Source organism: Branchiostoma floridae, chromosome 11 (assembly GCF_000003815.2).
Source record: "Branchiostoma floridae strain S238N-H82 chromosome 11, Bfl_VNyyK, whole genome shotgun sequence".
NCBI classification, from domain to species: domain Eukaryota; kingdom Metazoa; phylum Chordata; class Leptocardii; order Amphioxiformes; family Branchiostomatidae; genus Branchiostoma; species Branchiostoma floridae.
The window spans coordinates 17797747-17814463 of record NC_049989.1 but is presented as its reverse complement, the minus strand read 5'-3'; the positions used below and the strand labels follow the sequence as shown (position 1 = coordinate 17814463).

The following is a 16717-nucleotide window of genomic DNA, read 5'->3' as shown; positions in this document are numbered from 1 at the left end:
TTCAAAGTATCTATGCTGAATGCCTTGCTATGCTACAGAGTCCTTGTGTGTGCTGATGGCGCCCCGTCTAAGCTCGCCACCAAACTCGGCATCGTGAAGCGGCCCCCCGACGGGTCGTGCTCTCGGGCCTACGTGGAGAGCGGCACCCACAAGTTCAAGGCAGATGGTTGCATCTTCTACCACAGGGACATGCTGCCCGGTACGTCACACAACGCTAGTTCACCTTTATCTGTGGAGTGACCTATATCTGTTGTCTTTAACAATAGGGTATTTAGGGATATCAACTAGACAGACGGTGCTTTCAAAGTATAGAGGTTGAAAAGTTTGCAGCAAAAACACTGTCCTTTGACTTGATATCCCTAAATACCTTGTATATTTAGACACAACGGATAAAGGCAGTGCTCCTCGGATAAAGGTGAACTAGCATTACTGGGGTGTTGTTAAATAGCCGATTGGCTAGGCTAGCGGACATGAGATCAAGAGGTCTTGGGTTTGATTCCTGGCATTCCTGGCTAGATGCCGCATCCTCGAGACTTTCCTCACCCCGGCGTAAAAATGTGTATCTGGCTTCAGTTGGGGAGGTAAAAGGCAGTGGAAAGATAGTGATGGGCTCTGCCTTACCGCGCTCTAGACACCGTAGGTGATAATAACAACTCACTGCCCTTACGGCGGCCTCAAAACCCTTTTAACATATATAGCAAGTTGTCGAGTATGCTTGTGACTCTGTGTCACCCTTCTGACTTTTACACTTATCTATGGAAAGTAGTAATAAATGTTTTTACCACATATTTGAATATGAATGATTTGAAGTGAAAATATTTGGTATACAGCAATTCCATTATAATTGTACATTTTTTTCTGTCTAACCCATAGGGTACTCTGCACTTTTCCGTCACCCGAACAATGAACTGAACTACTGTGTGTACCTCATCCCTGGCAACCCCAAGGTGCATTTTTCTCCTTCACAGCCATATAAAGTTTGCAGACTCATCAGCCAATCAATTTTCCTGACATGTGACAGGGGCTTTTGGAATACATGAGTAGAAAAATCTGGAGATAGTTTCAAACAATCTGGAGATTTATTTGCAAACAATCTAGAAAAATCTCCAGACTGTTTGAAATAATCTGGAGATTGTTTGAAACAATCTGGAGACTGGTTGAAATAATCTCCTGATTTTAAGAAAGAATCAGTTATGTAATTTTATTTAGATTTTTGTATTTACATTTCTGTACCTTATGTTTTTCATTGTATGCCTGTTTCTTCTGTACTGTACTGTGTATATTTGAAAAGCAATAAAAAAAAATTAAAGAAAAAGAAAGAATCTCCAGATTTTTCGATTTTCAACAACTCATGGGAGTATCATGGAAGCTTTCCACAAAGTATCAACTTTGTAAGTATTATTTGTAAAAGGTCAGAAATGTTTGTCCAAAGTTCAATATTTGTCCAAAATTAATGTGTAGGCTGTTAATGTATAATCCATTATGAGCTTTTAGCCTAATGTTTGCATTTCACAATTATGATGATTCTATTTCCGTTTTCTTATCAGGTCACCAACGATGACCTGCCCTACTGGCACAACTTTCTGATGAAACAGGACCCAAACATCAGCAAGTCTCTGGGTCCCGGAGCCAAGCTGGAGAGGATGAAAGCTGGTGAGCTAAGATGAAGACAAGTCATCATAAAATGAAAATGTTCAAATTAACTGCTGACTTTAACACATTTGTTTCTTTTTACATCAATGTATAACTCAAAATTTGTAATGCTTAACTTCCCTCAGCCAATGATCTTCCACCATTGCTTATGGTCCTTTGTTAGAGACATGTGTTGTTGTGCTGATGTCATCTTCAGGGGTGCCTAAGCATTTGCACGATCCCTATGAAATTCGTACGAATATTATGTGATACACACGAATCACTATGCGAAAACGCACGAATATTATGAAATTCGCACGAATCACTATGCGAAATCGTACGAATTTTATGAAATTCGCACGAATCACTATGTGACACACACGAGCCTTATGTGATTTGCACGATCCTTATGCGAAATTGCGCAACCACTGGCGGGGTCACGTGACAAACGGAGCGGGATTTTCAAGATGGCGACTTCGCCGCTTCGGCGACTGAAAATACGATGTAACACGCCGAAATGAAGCTAAACAGTAGCTCACAGGCTATCAAATACATCTTTGCGACGGTAAATGTCCATTCCATGCCTTGAAATATAAATATCTCGGGTAGAAACGCTCAAAATCATGCCTCCTCCCGGCCGCCGTTTTTGCATAAGGATCGTGCAAATCACATAAGGCTTGTGTGTGTCACATAGTGATTCGTGCGAATTTCATAAAATTCGTACGATTTCGCATAGTGATTCGTGCGAATTTCATAATATTCGTGCGTTTTCGCATAGTGGTTCGTGTGTATCACATAATATTCGTACGAATTTCATAGGGTTCGTGCAAATGCTTAGGCACCCCTGATCTTGTCAATAAGTCTCATAGACCAGGGCAACAATCCAATGCATATTCCTAAAACAGCCCTAAAAGTGCTTCTATTTTTCTTTTCCTTTTTGCAATATACCCACTGGTTTATTTTGTACTTTGCACAACACAATGTATTAAATGTGCTGCCATGATTTTGATGTTTGTATCATCATCAGTTTTGATTGTTCATTAGAACATGAATGCCTCATCCATGGGGACTAGCATAAAAGTGATAAGTGCTGGTTGGGTAAGAGTTCATTGGCTAGTTTATAAGATCCATATAAGATTGGATGGGACTTTCTACATGTGGCTCATGCCCAGAGGGGTTTTAGCTGGGCCAAATGGACTTTAGTATGCACTTATCATTTTCCTTGTCTCTACCTGTAGCCAGTCTGCGGCTGGGTGGGGAGCCAGTCAGCCATGGGGACCATGTGTTGGTGGTCGGAGATGCTGCTGGAATGATCGATCCTATGACAGGTGGAAAATATTTCATTCTATTAACGCTAGTTCACCTTTATACGCCTGGTAACCTTTATCCGTCGTGTTTGAGAACAGGGTACTACATAGGGATATCAAGTCAACGAACAGTACATGGTTTCAAATTCTAATATATTTTGTAAATATTGCATATTGAAACCTCTGTCCATCGACTTAGTATTCCTAAATACCATGTTTTAAAAAACAACAAATATAGGTTACCGCGCAGATAAAGGTGAACTAGTGTTACAGCTTTCTCCTGTCATCAAAACCCCTTCTACTATGCTTATTTCTTACATTTGATTTAAATTTTATGATCCCTCTACCGTCTTCTGCTGTCATACTACATTTTTGTAATCAGACATATCCAATCTGTTCATCCTATGACCTTGTCAACCTTTTGACCTTGCAGGTGAGGGCATCCACCATGCAATGGAAGCTGGGAAGATGGCTGCCAAATTCCTCGATGAGGCAATGCATCATGGGAACTATGACAAAGATGTGATGAAGCTCTACCATGAAGCCTGGATGGACAAGTTTGGATCAGACTTCAAGTGGTAAGATTGGTGTAGTGAGTGTGAAGACAACATTGCTTAAAACATACCTTTCCAGACAAAAAAGATAAGAGAAAGTGGATTGGGCAAGTAGCTATGGGCTAGTGGACACAAGATCATGTGGTCAATTCTTGGCTAGACATTCTATACACGGGAAAGGAATTTTGCAGGATTTCCTCACTCCACCCAGGTGTAAAAATGAGTACCTGATTTTGGTTGGGGAGGAATTACCATCTTCTAGACACATTGGATAGTAACCCACTATGACCTCAAAAAGGTTATGGGACCTTTGGCTAAAGGCCCAACCCGCCATATGTACAATTTATCTGTACGTTTTTTTTGGAGGCCACGTCCGCCACGTATTTCTGGAAACGTTCAGGCCTGCATTGGCACGTATGGGGGGTGAATCCGCAGCCCAATGGCACACAAAGTTTTGCCTGCAAGTAAAGTTCTACGGCGTCTGCGTACTCCAAAATCCGTCGGATTCCCTACGAGTTTGTATGGAGGCAGTACTTACCACTTACGGATCCCAAAAGATTGCCCACGTTTTGGCACGTAGACAGCACGTATTTGCACGTACGGCGGGTTGTGCCCTCAGCTTTTACCATTACTTTTTAAACGCCTTAGCATGTTAGCAACATGTGGTGGCCTTGGTGCTGAATATGAGGCTGTAATACTTTTTCACCTTCCACTACAAGTCTTGATTGTCATATTATGCAGAAGTGAATTTTGTTTGCTTTCATCCACTTACGTCTGAAGTTAGGGAACCCTCCCTCAGATTGATAGCCAGGAGGTTCTCATGTGGAGGCGGGCCCTTTCCAGATATGACTGTGTACATGTATTTGATAATGGCAAAAACCTTCAACCTCATTTGAATACTTGCAATGTCACATAGCATTCAAATAACCAAAAATAATTTCATAGGGTTGGTAGATCGTATGATTGCCACATTTGAGATTGTGTTCTCGCAAGAAGTGCCAACTACACCGGCTACATATAGCAGCGAGAAGCAGAACTCATGTTGGAAGCTCTGAGGAAGCTGTCTGACAGGCATGGAAACATCAGCTAAGGTAAAAATTAATTGGTTGTGTAGAAGAAAACTCCTATATCCAGCAATGAAGTAACTCTGACATTATGTCTTCTGCTGTCCCCAGGTCTTTTGCGATATGCCAGCTGCTGTACCGTTTCCCGATCCTGCTGGACGCAGCCACCGCTGCCATCGCCAGGAAAGGGGACAAGTTCCTCGCTGCCTGGGCTGACATCATGACGGGCCGCGTACCCAAGATTCACCTACTTCGCCCAGAGTTTGTCATCGTCATAACATTTGAGCTCGTCAGTCTAATCATCAAGCGTGCTTTTGGCATCGAAAAAAAGAGGGAGAAGAAACTGGAATAGCATTGGGCAATAAATAAAAGGTGTCTTTGGTGAAGCACTGAATTGAAAACCAGTGTGTAAGCATTTTAGAATACATACGCCTCATTGACAGATATCTTGATGTTTGCACAAGACAATGGAAAATTCATATTTTTGAAAAGACATACAAAGAATTGTCCATACCGCTTGACAAGACTGAGTGTAAAAAGTACAATGTACATAATTTTAATAGCTGTTTTCATCAAATATGTACTACACATGTAGTACTCCCTGAGCAGTTGACATGTATTGGAAGCAAACTCCATCCCTGAGTTTTCAGATTATCAAATCGTGTCATATTTTTAGAACAATGTTCTAACTACAGAAGAAACTATTGATGCAGATTTTTATATTGATTCTGATTTTGAATAAATGTAATAAACCAATATTGTTTGTCAAATGCTTCTTCAAAGAAAGAAAGACATGAAATTGTTACCAAATTTAGATCATTCTATTGTCAAAATATTTTAGTGGATGTGTGACATCTTATTAGGAATATTGCATTTGTGTATAGCAGATTTACCCAGATTTCTTTGTTTAAAAGATGTACATGTAGGCAAGAACAGGAACTCATGCTCCACACACCAGGTCAAAGGGTAAAGTTCATGACAGGTCAGGTGACCCACACGTCCTTCTGGTATCTGTTGACCTGTTCCATCTCCAGCAGGAAAGTCCTGGCCTGTCCAGCGTCCATGTCTCCCTGTCCCTGACAGATGTCCGTCAGAGCCTGGTGCACGTCATGCGCCATGTGTCTGGCATCACCACACACGTAGACGTGAGCTCCGTTCTGGAGAAAACAGCAACAATCAGAAAATATTACAAAACTGGACTTGCAAAAGGCCAACCCCCTTGACAGAGGCAGATGGAGATCATCAATCAGACTGAAATGACTTCCTGCAACGTCCAACTCTTGCAAGACTGGGAACAACGGACGCTAAACCAGATAGTGAATGTGATTGAATTAACCTCAAGGCTGTCACCCGGAAAAAAATTTGCTTCTTGAAATTTGCTTCTTGAAATTTGCTTCTTGAAATTTTCTCCCCATCTGTCTGTACTTCATGACAATTGAAATTGATGAAAATGTACGTTAATAAGTTAATAAGCCTAAAATGACAGATTCCAAACCAAAAATTAACAACATGGGTTCCTAAACAATGAGTGGGACAGAAAAATGATTAAGCAGGACACAGCCCTGGTCTTTATAAGGATTAATTTAAGACAATAATGCTCACATTCATGTAGCTATAGGCCTTGATTGATTATAAAAATCTAATATTTGGTAATAGTCACACATTGTTAACGTCACTTCAACCCCTGATATCCAACAACCGAGAAGGTACAATTACCTGCAGATGTCTCCATATGTTCTTGGCATCTGTTTGAAGCAGGTCTTGCACATAGATCTTCTTGTCTTGATCTCTGGAGAAGGCAACTCTCAGTCTCAAGCTCCTGTTCTTGGTCCAAGACTCTGGCAATGGGACGCGAGAGAAAAGGGCTGTGTTAATATAAGAAAGAGGTGTTTCATAGAATAAAGAATCATGACAAGTTCAGCATGCTGTAAGACAAACTTGTACCTTTCAAGAGGAATAGTACATTGTTGGAAAGGCACTTCAGCACTAAGGCTAGGGATGGTATATATTAGTACAGTGTGGGAAAGGCACTTCAGCACCAAGGTTAGGGATGGTAGAGAATAGTGGGAAAGGCACTAAAGCGCCAAGGCTAGGGATGGTACAGAATAGTACAGGGTGGGGAAGGTACTACAGCACCAAAGCTGGGGATGATATAGGATAGTACCAGGTGAGGGATGGTACTTTAATACCAAGGCTATCCTGGGGTGGTACAGGATTATACAGTGTATATGGACAGAAACATTTGCAGCATAACAAGACCATAATAGAAACAACTGCATATACTACCTAGTTCACTTTTGTAGAGAAAATCCTTGCTTCTATGTCGGCATCCAAAGTAGAGAATGTTGTCTCCAGATGCACCTGTAGCAACTGATGTGAAATCACAAGTTCTGTTACTCCAAGAAAGCACAGTTCAAAAATTAGTTCTTCCCTGAAACTAATTGCCATTAAGAACAATAGGGGCAACCTTACAAGAAAGTTTCAAACAATGCTTACAGCAAGATGTGCAAAGGTTACGTTGTTCAGTGTAATATAATCAGCTGCTGATGTGCCATGTGCCTGTGAAACTGTCACGCCAATGGGTGTTAATTTTCCCAAACTTACACCTCTGTCCCAATAACTATCTTCTACCACTCAAAACCACGACCATAGCATGTCCCAAACAAAAGATATCAAAATCAGAAATTCAATTATTGCACTATTGCATAAAAAGCTGCCAGGAGGCCTATCATTGAACTTGAGCTACAATTTCCCAACTTCTACCCACCAAATATCATCAGGATCGATCCACAGCTTCTTGTGAGTTATGCTGTCCACAGATGCACAGACAGACGGACAGACACACACACAAACAAATGGACCCAAAACATAACTTTTTTTTGTAAAGGTTATAATTGAATTAGAAGCTTACCTCTTTCTTGTATAAAAGCCATAAAAGGTGCAATGCCTGTTCCGGGGCCGATCATGATGATTGACAGGTTGTTGTTGCTAGGCAACCTGAAGTCAGGGGTGTGGCTGATGAAGACGGGACACAATTGGTTGACCTGGAGCCTGTCCTGAAGATACGTGGTGGTGACCCCAGTGCGCGGGATCCCGTGCAGACTGTATCGCACCACGGCAGCTGTCACACTGGCCTTCTCCGGGTCCTGATAGATGGTACATTGAACATCCTCTACTTATATGTTCTACCAGTAGATATCCTTGAAATCTATAGATTTAATGTTATTGGGTGGGCCGACTACTCACTCTTTGCAGCCAGGGGCTGAATTGCGAGGAGTTTACAATAGGCGGGGCTAAATCGCAAGGGTCTGGAGCGAGCTGTCATTCGGCGCCACTCAGGTGACCTCAATACGACTGTCGCAAGTGTCTGGATCGAGCTGACATTCGGCGCCACTCAGGTGACCTCAATACGACAGTAATTGCCCCAGGTGCGGCCAAGGTATTGTAGGTTTTGAATGTATTCCTTTAAATGACAAGCCAAAACTTTTCAACTTTGATTTATGTTATTTGATGGCCAGAGACTGTGTAGCACAGGCAAACAACTGTTGTAGCTGTCTCTTTTGACAATAGCTTCTAAAGTTATCAAAGCTTTTCCATATTCTCACAGCTTTCAACTGTCTTTTGTTCTTTTCTGGCATTATGAGCTCCCCATTGTTTCAACATGGACAACAATGACAATGACAATGACAATGACAATGACAATGATGACAATGATCTTTATTTGCATGACCTTGCCCATATGGGCTAAATGCAGTAGTTACATACAACATAAGATCCACATTTTGGTTGTTGAAATAGAACCTGGAGGTTCTGAGTTTGAATTACTGACAGGTCCTGATCTTGTGCCCTTGGGAAAGACACTTTGGGAAAACCAATTTCCTCATTTGACTCAGGTGTAAATGTGTACCTAGCTTCAGTTAGTGATGTCCCTTGGATAGGAGGTTACCGGTAAATGGAGGTCCCATGTTTGAGGAGAGTCTTCTCACAAGCATGTTAAAGAACCCATTACAATTATCAAAAAGTGTAGGGGTCTATAAAATAAATCTGTTTAGATATGCAGCTTGTCATACTAGGCCATTTAACGCTAGTTCACCTTTATCCGGGGGTAACCTATATCCGTTGTTTTTCAAACCTGGGTATTTAGGCATATCAAGCTGGCGGGTGGTTGTTTTAGATTGCAATAGACTGAAAATATTACAAATTGAAAACAATGTCTGTCGACGTGATATCCCCAAATACCCTGCAAAAAAAGCAACGGATTTAGGTTACCCCGCAGATAAAAGTGAACTAGCGTTACCAGGTATGCAATACAAGCATGAAAATAAACAAACAAACAAACAAACCAGAACAGGGGAAGAGGCGATGGAGTAGTATCTTGGCTGAAGACCCTTTAGCTTGCTCAACAACAGATGAAGGGGTGGATGCGCTCTCTGGAAGTTCCTCAGCACATCTGCTACCTCGTTGGATTGCAGGTAGCTCCAGAGGACAATGTTATTTTTGGACAGCTGAAAAATGGTCACAACTGTCACTGTTCAGGTACAATGTTAACACTCATGTTGCTCGCATCGGTGTAGAGACTTCGTATATATGGCACAAGGGGTATTCTGGTAATGGTGTATTACATGTTTGTCAATAAAATACATCCTTATTGACACGGCAAAAGTACAGCGACTTTTGTAAGGTCTACATGTATAACAACTACTTACAGTACAACTAAACAGACATATATGGATATCTATGAATAAGTCAAAATACATGTATTGGGTCTAGTATGTCATTTACACTATTGGTTTTACGGTATAAGCATTCGTGGATACAAGCAAGAGAAGTTTTCCTGCTAGTTCATTCTGACATGGAACATGTCTAGAGTGAGTCTCAATTGACGACACTTGACAAGCCATCTATAGCAAACAAAGAAAGCCAGTTCTTTTGTCCTGAAGGACTTGTGAAATGAATAACAATTTTGATAAGATTACCCCATCCTTCAGCAGCCTTTCTCCTTCCAACCTCTCCTTCCTGTTGGATGTGTGTTTGGTGAGCAGCTTCACAAGTTCTGGGTTCACATGCTTCAGGTCATAATACTTCATCAAGGCCTCCTCAAGAGGAATTTTCCCATCTGAAAAGCAAGCAAGTACACATGAAATCATTCTACAAGCTGCTTTTCATTGAGGTCATGAGGGGACAGTTAAAGGTCAGATTGAATATAACAGAGAAACAGATTACTTGTTGATTATAGATTTCATTTTTTTGTATTTCTTGAAAAGTAGGTAGAACAAAAGGGGATTGGCAAATGCCACTATTGGCAAATGCATTTACATTGTGAATTTATCTTGCAAGGGTGCAAAATAACATACAAAGTACAATACAATACAATACTTTACAAGTTATCTAGGCCGAACTTTCCTTACCTGGTTGGGGGTGGTACACCCATGATGGAGCTGCCACCAGTTCTGTTCCTGTAGCCTGGAGAGCTGTCAGCACTGCTCTGACTTCTGCTGGGTTGTTCTGTGGGTAGATTCCCAGGGCATCTCCTGTAGGAGCAATGTCAAAATTAAACATACTGACTCTGTAGTATTATGGTACCTGGTGGAATTATGAGAGTTAATGCTGCCAAATGTGACTGCAGTAGAAGTTATTACGACATGAGGTTTTCCAACTACAGGTCAAAATAATCTTGACACATCTGCTACTAGATGCTAGAATGTTAGGTAAATCTACATACCATCCTCTTTGACATCCAACGGCAAAACCGCCTGTCCGGATGTACCCTGCTTTCTCCACCATCACTCTTAGTTCTTGTGGACGTCCCCCCCAAACCAGCTGTCAGCCAATCAGAGAATAGGCCTTTCAGTTTTCAAAAGGAGTCTTGCATATATAAGAGTAAGCTCATTAACATTTATAAGCAGAGTGGTCAGGAACTAAGGGTGAAGGTTGAGAAAGCAGGGTACATCCAGACAGGCGATTTCGCTGTTGTATGGCCCTGCATAGGAGGATGCTACATACAGACGTGAGGCAAGAGTAAGACTGTCATACATGTGTAGCTATTTTGATGTACTTTGGCTAAAGATGACACTTGTAGTGTAATCTGTATCTGTATGAGGATGGACACAAGGATGAACAGTCTTTAATCTATGACCTGTGACTTATAATGCTATGTACCTGCGGTGAAGGTTAGACCACTTCCTGCCAGCTCAAACTCACAGTGGATGGTTTCCTTATCATCAGATGTCTCCTGTACTGTAAGGCTTCTTTTCACCTGCAAACATAGATATGTGTGTACTTTATTCAATGTATTGTATTGCCTGTAAAAGTATGAACATAAACATGTGTGCAAACTTATAGTTAATAGAATTTTTCATCAATCAGTGACTTATCAAAGGTAAGTAGAACGTACCTCCAAATTTTTTTCTTTTTCGATGGCTATCCAGTCCATCTTGTTCATGGAGTGACCTAGTTCTCGCGAGTGTGGCAAATCGTACGTAGGCGAAACAGAAAGATCACTAGGTGAACGGACTGCTGAACACCAAAAGTCCATTGATAACAAGGACTGCAAATCCGCACTGAGCCAACATCTACTCCGGTCCCGCCACATCGTCACCACCAAGCCGATCTCAGACACCGTCGAGATTATCGACCAAGAACCACGCAAAGCACACAGAAATGTTAAAGAAGCAGTTCACATCCAGTTGGAAGGTGCAAAGCTGAATCGGAATGATGGCTGGGAGCTGCCCAAGTCCTAATTACCCTTACTCCGGAAGGAGGCGGGGTGGGGGACAGAAGATCCACGCAAGTCTTGACCTAGTTCTCGCAACTCTCGCGAGAACTAGGTCACTCCGTGAACAAGATGGACTGGATAGCCATCGAAAATTTGGAGGTACGTTCTACTTACCTTTGATAAGTCACTGATTGATGAAAAATTCTATTAACTGTGAACATACGTGACTAATGAATCTCTTCAACGTTATAATGTACATGTATAATGTGTAATGTCAAAATTATTAAAAGAAACATTATGGATCAAAGTTAAAATTTATTCCGGATTCCAATACAAAAATATTGGACTAACCCAAACTTTTCACTGTTTATCTCCAGTCTTTGTCAAGCAAATAGAGCAGGAGCTGGGGAGGGTGCATTTCTTCAACTAATATGTACATATTCTTTCTGAATAACATGATGTCACAAAAGCAGAGGACTGCTCATTCCTTGACAAAGACTGGAGTCAGATACTCAAACATATAAGTATGTTCAACTTTCATCCAGAATGACTTCTACCAACACAGCTGAACTTTCAAGTTAAGAGAGGAAATTGGTTTCAAGTCATTTCTTACTGTCATAGTTGCCATGAAAGGCCTTGTTCTATGGTATGCCTGGTCAGAGGAGACTGCATCGAGTGACAGGTAGTCCAGTTTGGTCTCTATAGCAACAGCAGGCAGGACGTCCAGAACTGCATCAATCCAGGAGTCTATGACGCTCCAGTCTTCCTGGTCCACATCAGAGCGAGGCACGAGTTGGGTGGCACGAAGGTCTGTCAGCCTAGAGGGTGGAAGTTTTTAAAGTCAAGATGTTCTTATTTACTGTAGCTATTGTGATGAAATGTTTCACAACACTTGTGTGAAATCTTGGTAGACCCTGAGCAGCCTAGAGTTTTGCATACTTTTGACCCTATTAATGTGCAATTACTCTACCCTGCACTATCCTGTATCCTTCACAAGCCTTGTACTATCCTGTACCACCCCCAGCCTTGGTGCTGAAGAACCATCCCAAACCCTGTATTATCCTGTACCATTCCCAGCGTTAGTTCTGAAGCACCTTCCCCTACCCTGTACTATTCTACCTTGGTACTGAAGTACCTTCCCCCACCCTGTATATCCTGTACCATCTCCAGCCTTGGTGCTGAAGGGCCGCCCCCACCCTGCACTATTCTGTACCATCTGCAGCCCTCCTGTTATCTGTACAAGAAATGCTCATGTCTTAAAGTACAAGAGTTAGAAACCCTGAAATGGAGTGTTTAAAAACTGGAGTTGAACTTGTTGAACTGTAGGAGCATATGCAATAGATAGTGCAATCAAACCTAGAGTGTTATGCTAAATATGAGTTATACTGGCCATACAGATACAGATACCACCCCATGCACAAGTTAAGGTTTTACCAAGAAAGGTTTATCTTTGCCTAGCCACAGATGATGAAAGAAGGTCTAACGCTAGTTCACCTTTATCTGTGGGGGTAACCTATATCCGGTGTGTTGCTAAATAGGGTATTCAGAGACATCAAGTCGATGGAAGGTAGTTTCAAATTGTACCATTTTCAAAATACAGTTTGAAACCATCATCTGTCGACTTGATTTCCCTAAATACATTGTTCTTTAAAAGAACGGATAAAGGTTACCCTACGGATAAAAGGGAACTAGCGTTACCTTTTATCCAGACTCCTCCCAGTCCGACAGAAGTGTGGGTAGTTGGAGTCACCCAAGGCTAAGACAGAGTAGTGAAGGTGGGACATTTCCATGTCTCGAGTTCCCAGCAGCCAGTCACAAAAGTCTCTGGCATCTGTTGGTGGGACGCCTTGGTGGGAACAACAGATATTGAATAGTTAACGCTTGTTCACCTTTATCCACGGGGTAACCTATATCCGTTGTTTTTAAAAATGGGTATTATGAAGGGATATCAAGTCGACGGACGGTGGTTTGAAATTGCAGGGATAGTGCAGGGTGGAGAGGGTACTTCAGTACCAAGGCTGGGGATAGTACAGGATAGTATTGGGTGGGGAAGGTACTTCAGTACCAAGGCTGGGGATGGTACATGATAGTGCAGGGTAGGGGATGGTACTTCAGTACCAAGGCAGGAGATGGTACAGGATAGTGCAGGGTGGGGGAGGGTACTTCAGTAACAAGGCTGGGGATAGTACAGGATACCGTAAATGCAGAAACTTTCGCGGTGGTTTAATGTTTGCAGTTTAAAGTGGCCACCGCGAACTTAAAACTACCGCGAACATTCTTCCATGACAGTAAGAGAGTACAGTGCATGGTGCTACCTTGAACTTAAAACCACTGCGAACAGTCCTTTTTCCCGCTACCGCGAAATTAAATCACCCACAAGCTTGGATGCATTTACAGTGATGGCCTCTTTAAAGAGCTCTTCAATCGAAAGATTTTGAAAACAGTCCTTACCATCCCCACAGCCCCACTGGTAATTATGAGCACACTGTGTTCAGTACTTCAGGTTGTGTACTTCAGTACCAATGCTGGGGATAGTACAGGATAGTATTCTGGCAAGAGGAAGGTTCTTCAGCACCAAGGCTGGGGATAGTACAGGATAGTACAGGGTGGGGGAACATTTTGAAGGCAACCCTTACCATCCCCACTGGTAGATATAACCATCAGCAGCACTCTTTCCTGACTCCAGTCTACTGCACTGTGCTGTTGGGCATTCACCAGTCTGGGCTGCAGCCGTGCACCACTGCCATCTAGTGGGAGGGACGCAACACTGCAGCAGAAATGGGGGAAAAAGTAACAAAGTAACAATTGATACCTTTTACTAGAATTAGAAGAATCTTTGTAGGACCAATACAAACAGCAAAAGATCAATTATTTCTGAAAGTAAAATCAATTTTCATAATTCCACCAGGAGCCGTACACCACTGCCATCTGGTGGGAGGGACGCAACACTGCAGCAGCATTTGGTGAAAAAGGGCAAGCCATACATTTTCTTAGAATTAACACTGATTCAAGAATCCAATGTAGGACCAATTTGAACAACAAAAAAGCAATTTACTGACATGGAATTCGAAGTAACATAACTCTCATAATTCCACCAGGTGCCATGAATACTGTAACATCAAAAAAATGTCTTATAGAGGCCTTCTCGAGATTGTCGATGTCTTGAATACTTAGACATATGAAGTGTATAGCACCCTGCTGTATTGGTACATCCCTTTGAATCGCTTTTCTCATCTGGGGGTAGTAATTGGCATCCAATAGAATCATGAGAGTAGATGTTTAGAAACAAAATGGATGATTCAATTGGTGTGAAATATTCACAATCATCTTGAAAAATTAACGGTACCTATCAAAGAGTTTTTTGGCCACCTCCTCGCTACAGCCATATTCAGTGCCAAACATGACCAGGACCTGTTTCCCAGGGTCTGTGTAGTTCACTGAGTATCTGTCTGCAGATCTGTCAATCATCTTCTCTGTTGCTAGGTCACCTTTGAATGAGAGAAAGAATATTAGACTGCCTGTCTGTAATGGCCTTTCCTATCAAAGTAAGATATACATATTAAGAGTACATAATGTCTATAGAACCCATTCTCCTTGGTTATGACCATGACAATATACCTTTTGTTAGGTCCGCTAAAGCAGGCTGACTGGTGTGGGCGTAGTCTCTATCCAGCTCTGTCAGACAATCATAGATACGCCTAAATGTTTTCTTTACGAAAGGCCAATTCTCTAATTGGCTGACAGCTGGTTGAAGGTACTCTCCAAGCAGAGGTTGAGCCACGGAGATATAGTACATGTAGAGAGGAGCGAGACGGTAAAAATCCCAACTACTACCATATCTCTGCGACTCAACCTCTGCTTGGAGAAAAGGTTGAAGGTACAAAAATGGAAACCTCAGCCCAGTTTAGCAGAGCCTACCCAAAACGTTGGAGTATTGTATAGGCTTTGGGCAACACTCTAGGAAGGAGAATCAGGTAATGAATTGTTTCAAGAAAGAATGAACAATGTAAAGATACTAGTAGTTCACCTTCATCTGTGGGGCAACCTATATCCGTTGTTGTTCAAAACTAGGTATTTAGGGACATAAAGTAAACAGGTGGTAGTTTCAAACTGCAATATCCTGAAAATATTGCAATTTGAAACTCGCTGTCATCGACGTGATATCCCCAAATACCCTGTTTTCAAAAACAACAGATATAGGTTACACAATGGATAAAGGTGAACTAGCATTACCAATTTAAGACTTGCTGATACTTCTTCTCACCTTCCTGACTTATGAAAGCCTCCAGACTGTTGCCTCCATAGCTGCTGCCAGAAGTGGTCAGCAGTGTGTGCAGTACATACGCTATCAGCAAGGTGGCGCCGCACAGGAGGTACAACCACATCCTGACGGGAGAATCTCCAAAGGAGAGAAGTGAAAGTGATTTTGAACCCTGAGTTCAAATCTGAAGCTCAGCTGAACTCAATGAACTGTTGAGCATATGACAGAGAAGTCAGATGCTATGTACTGTGTTTACAGGTTCGTTGTGAGAGGGGAATTATTAGGGGAATTATTCCCCAGGCCAGTACTTTTGTGACAATAAAATTACAGCGGAGCACATCCCGTCCTAAGGACTGCAACCCTTGCCAGTGATGTGTACGTCGGGTGAGCAACACAGTCAGAATTTAAACTCATTTTTTCTTCAAGTCCACTGTATTAAAGTTCTACACATAAAAAAGAATACTGCAAAGCAACTTTGACCCACCAAGGAGGTCTATAAAGCCTCCTTGGATCCACAGTGATTTTATCTACATTTAGTAAATTACTACTGTGAATCTTGAAATGTCTGTGGTTGCCAGGTTTCTTTTTCGCTGCTTTTTGTCATGACGTCTTACTAGCTTTATTTTACTATTAAATATTACTGCACTACAGAATTGTTTCAAACGTGAGCATAAAGAATCGTGTAAACCTCAGTCTTTCCCCCGGAGTCCTAAAGTCTGAGCAAGATAAATGAATTTTTTTGAGTTTGAATAAAGGTTATTGATTGATTGATAGAAAGAGTCTCAGGATATTTTGTGAGCTCTTATTTGACCTTTGTCATTTCTACAAACCATCATACAAATGTGTGCTCACCTGCATGACCTGTTACTGTTAAATGTTACCTCTCTCCTGATCATGTTGTTCTTTGGACAGCTGGTCAACATGAACTTTCACCTTTGACCCTACATGGATTACACCATTTACTGAGGAGGGAAAGAGTCAAACACTAAACCACTGAGCTTACAAACTAATACAACTTGTCAATTTTCCGTCTTGCACTTGCCAACTTTGTCAGATCAAACATATCCATCTGTACGTTGCATCACGTTTGTGACTGAAATGCACAAAAGGTCCATTTGAGACAACTCAGGTGTCTTTAAGTTTCCTAGTAGAGTCAAAACTGCACTATTACCAATAAATCTGGT

General features: G+C 41.7%; 2 protein-coding genes across 2 annotated transcripts in view; one reads left to right on the top strand and one right to left on the bottom strand.

The window, feature by feature from the left end:
• Window positions 1-4931, top strand: part of LOC118425298 (conditioned medium factor receptor 1-like) — a 6634-nt gene extending 1703 nt beyond the window's left edge. The window contains exons 2-7 of the mRNA XM_035834103.1: window positions 8-199; window positions 874-947; window positions 1548-1653; window positions 2871-2960; window positions 3373-3517; window positions 4669-4931. Coding sequence (XP_035689996.1) covers window positions 8-199; window positions 874-947; window positions 1548-1653; window positions 2871-2960; window positions 3373-3517; window positions 4669-4909 — 848 coding nt within the window. The 3' untranslated portion in view covers window positions 4910-4931. The remainder of the gene's footprint in view (window positions 1-7; window positions 200-873; window positions 948-1547; window positions 1654-2870; window positions 2961-3372; window positions 3518-4668) is intronic.
• A 90-nt stretch (window positions 4932-5021) lies between these two features.
• Window positions 5022-15806, bottom strand: LOC118426675 (NADPH oxidoreductase A-like). The gene is made up of 13 exons (XM_035836195.1): window positions 15537-15806; window positions 14619-14760; window positions 13909-14039; window positions 12971-13118; window positions 11886-12090; window positions 10717-10813; window positions 9966-10088; window positions 9534-9673; window positions 8901-9062; window positions 7469-7703; window positions 6844-6927; window positions 6274-6395; window positions 5022-5714 (listed from the first exon to the last, which is right to left on the bottom strand). The coding sequence occupies exons 1-13, from the start codon at window positions 15655-15657 to the stop codon at window positions 5541-5543; spliced, it is 1884 nt and encodes a 627-aa protein (XP_035692088.1). The 5' UTR covers window positions 15658-15806; the 3' UTR covers window positions 5022-5540.
• Between the last annotated feature and the right edge of the window lie 911 nt (window positions 15807-16717).

Coding starts and splice junctions, on each gene's coding strand:
- LOC118426675 (XM_035836195.1), bottom strand. CDS start 15,657: ATGTGGTTGTACCTCCTGTGCGGCGCCACCTTGCTGATAGCGTATGTA. Junction 13,119..13,908: donor TATATCTACCAGTGGGGATG/GTAAGGGTTGCC, acceptor GTTCCCACCAAG/GCGTCCCACCAACAGATGCC. Junction 10,814..11,885: donor CTTTCATGGCAACTATGACA/GTAAGAAATGAC, acceptor CTATGTTTGCAG/GTGAAAAGAAGCCTTACAGT.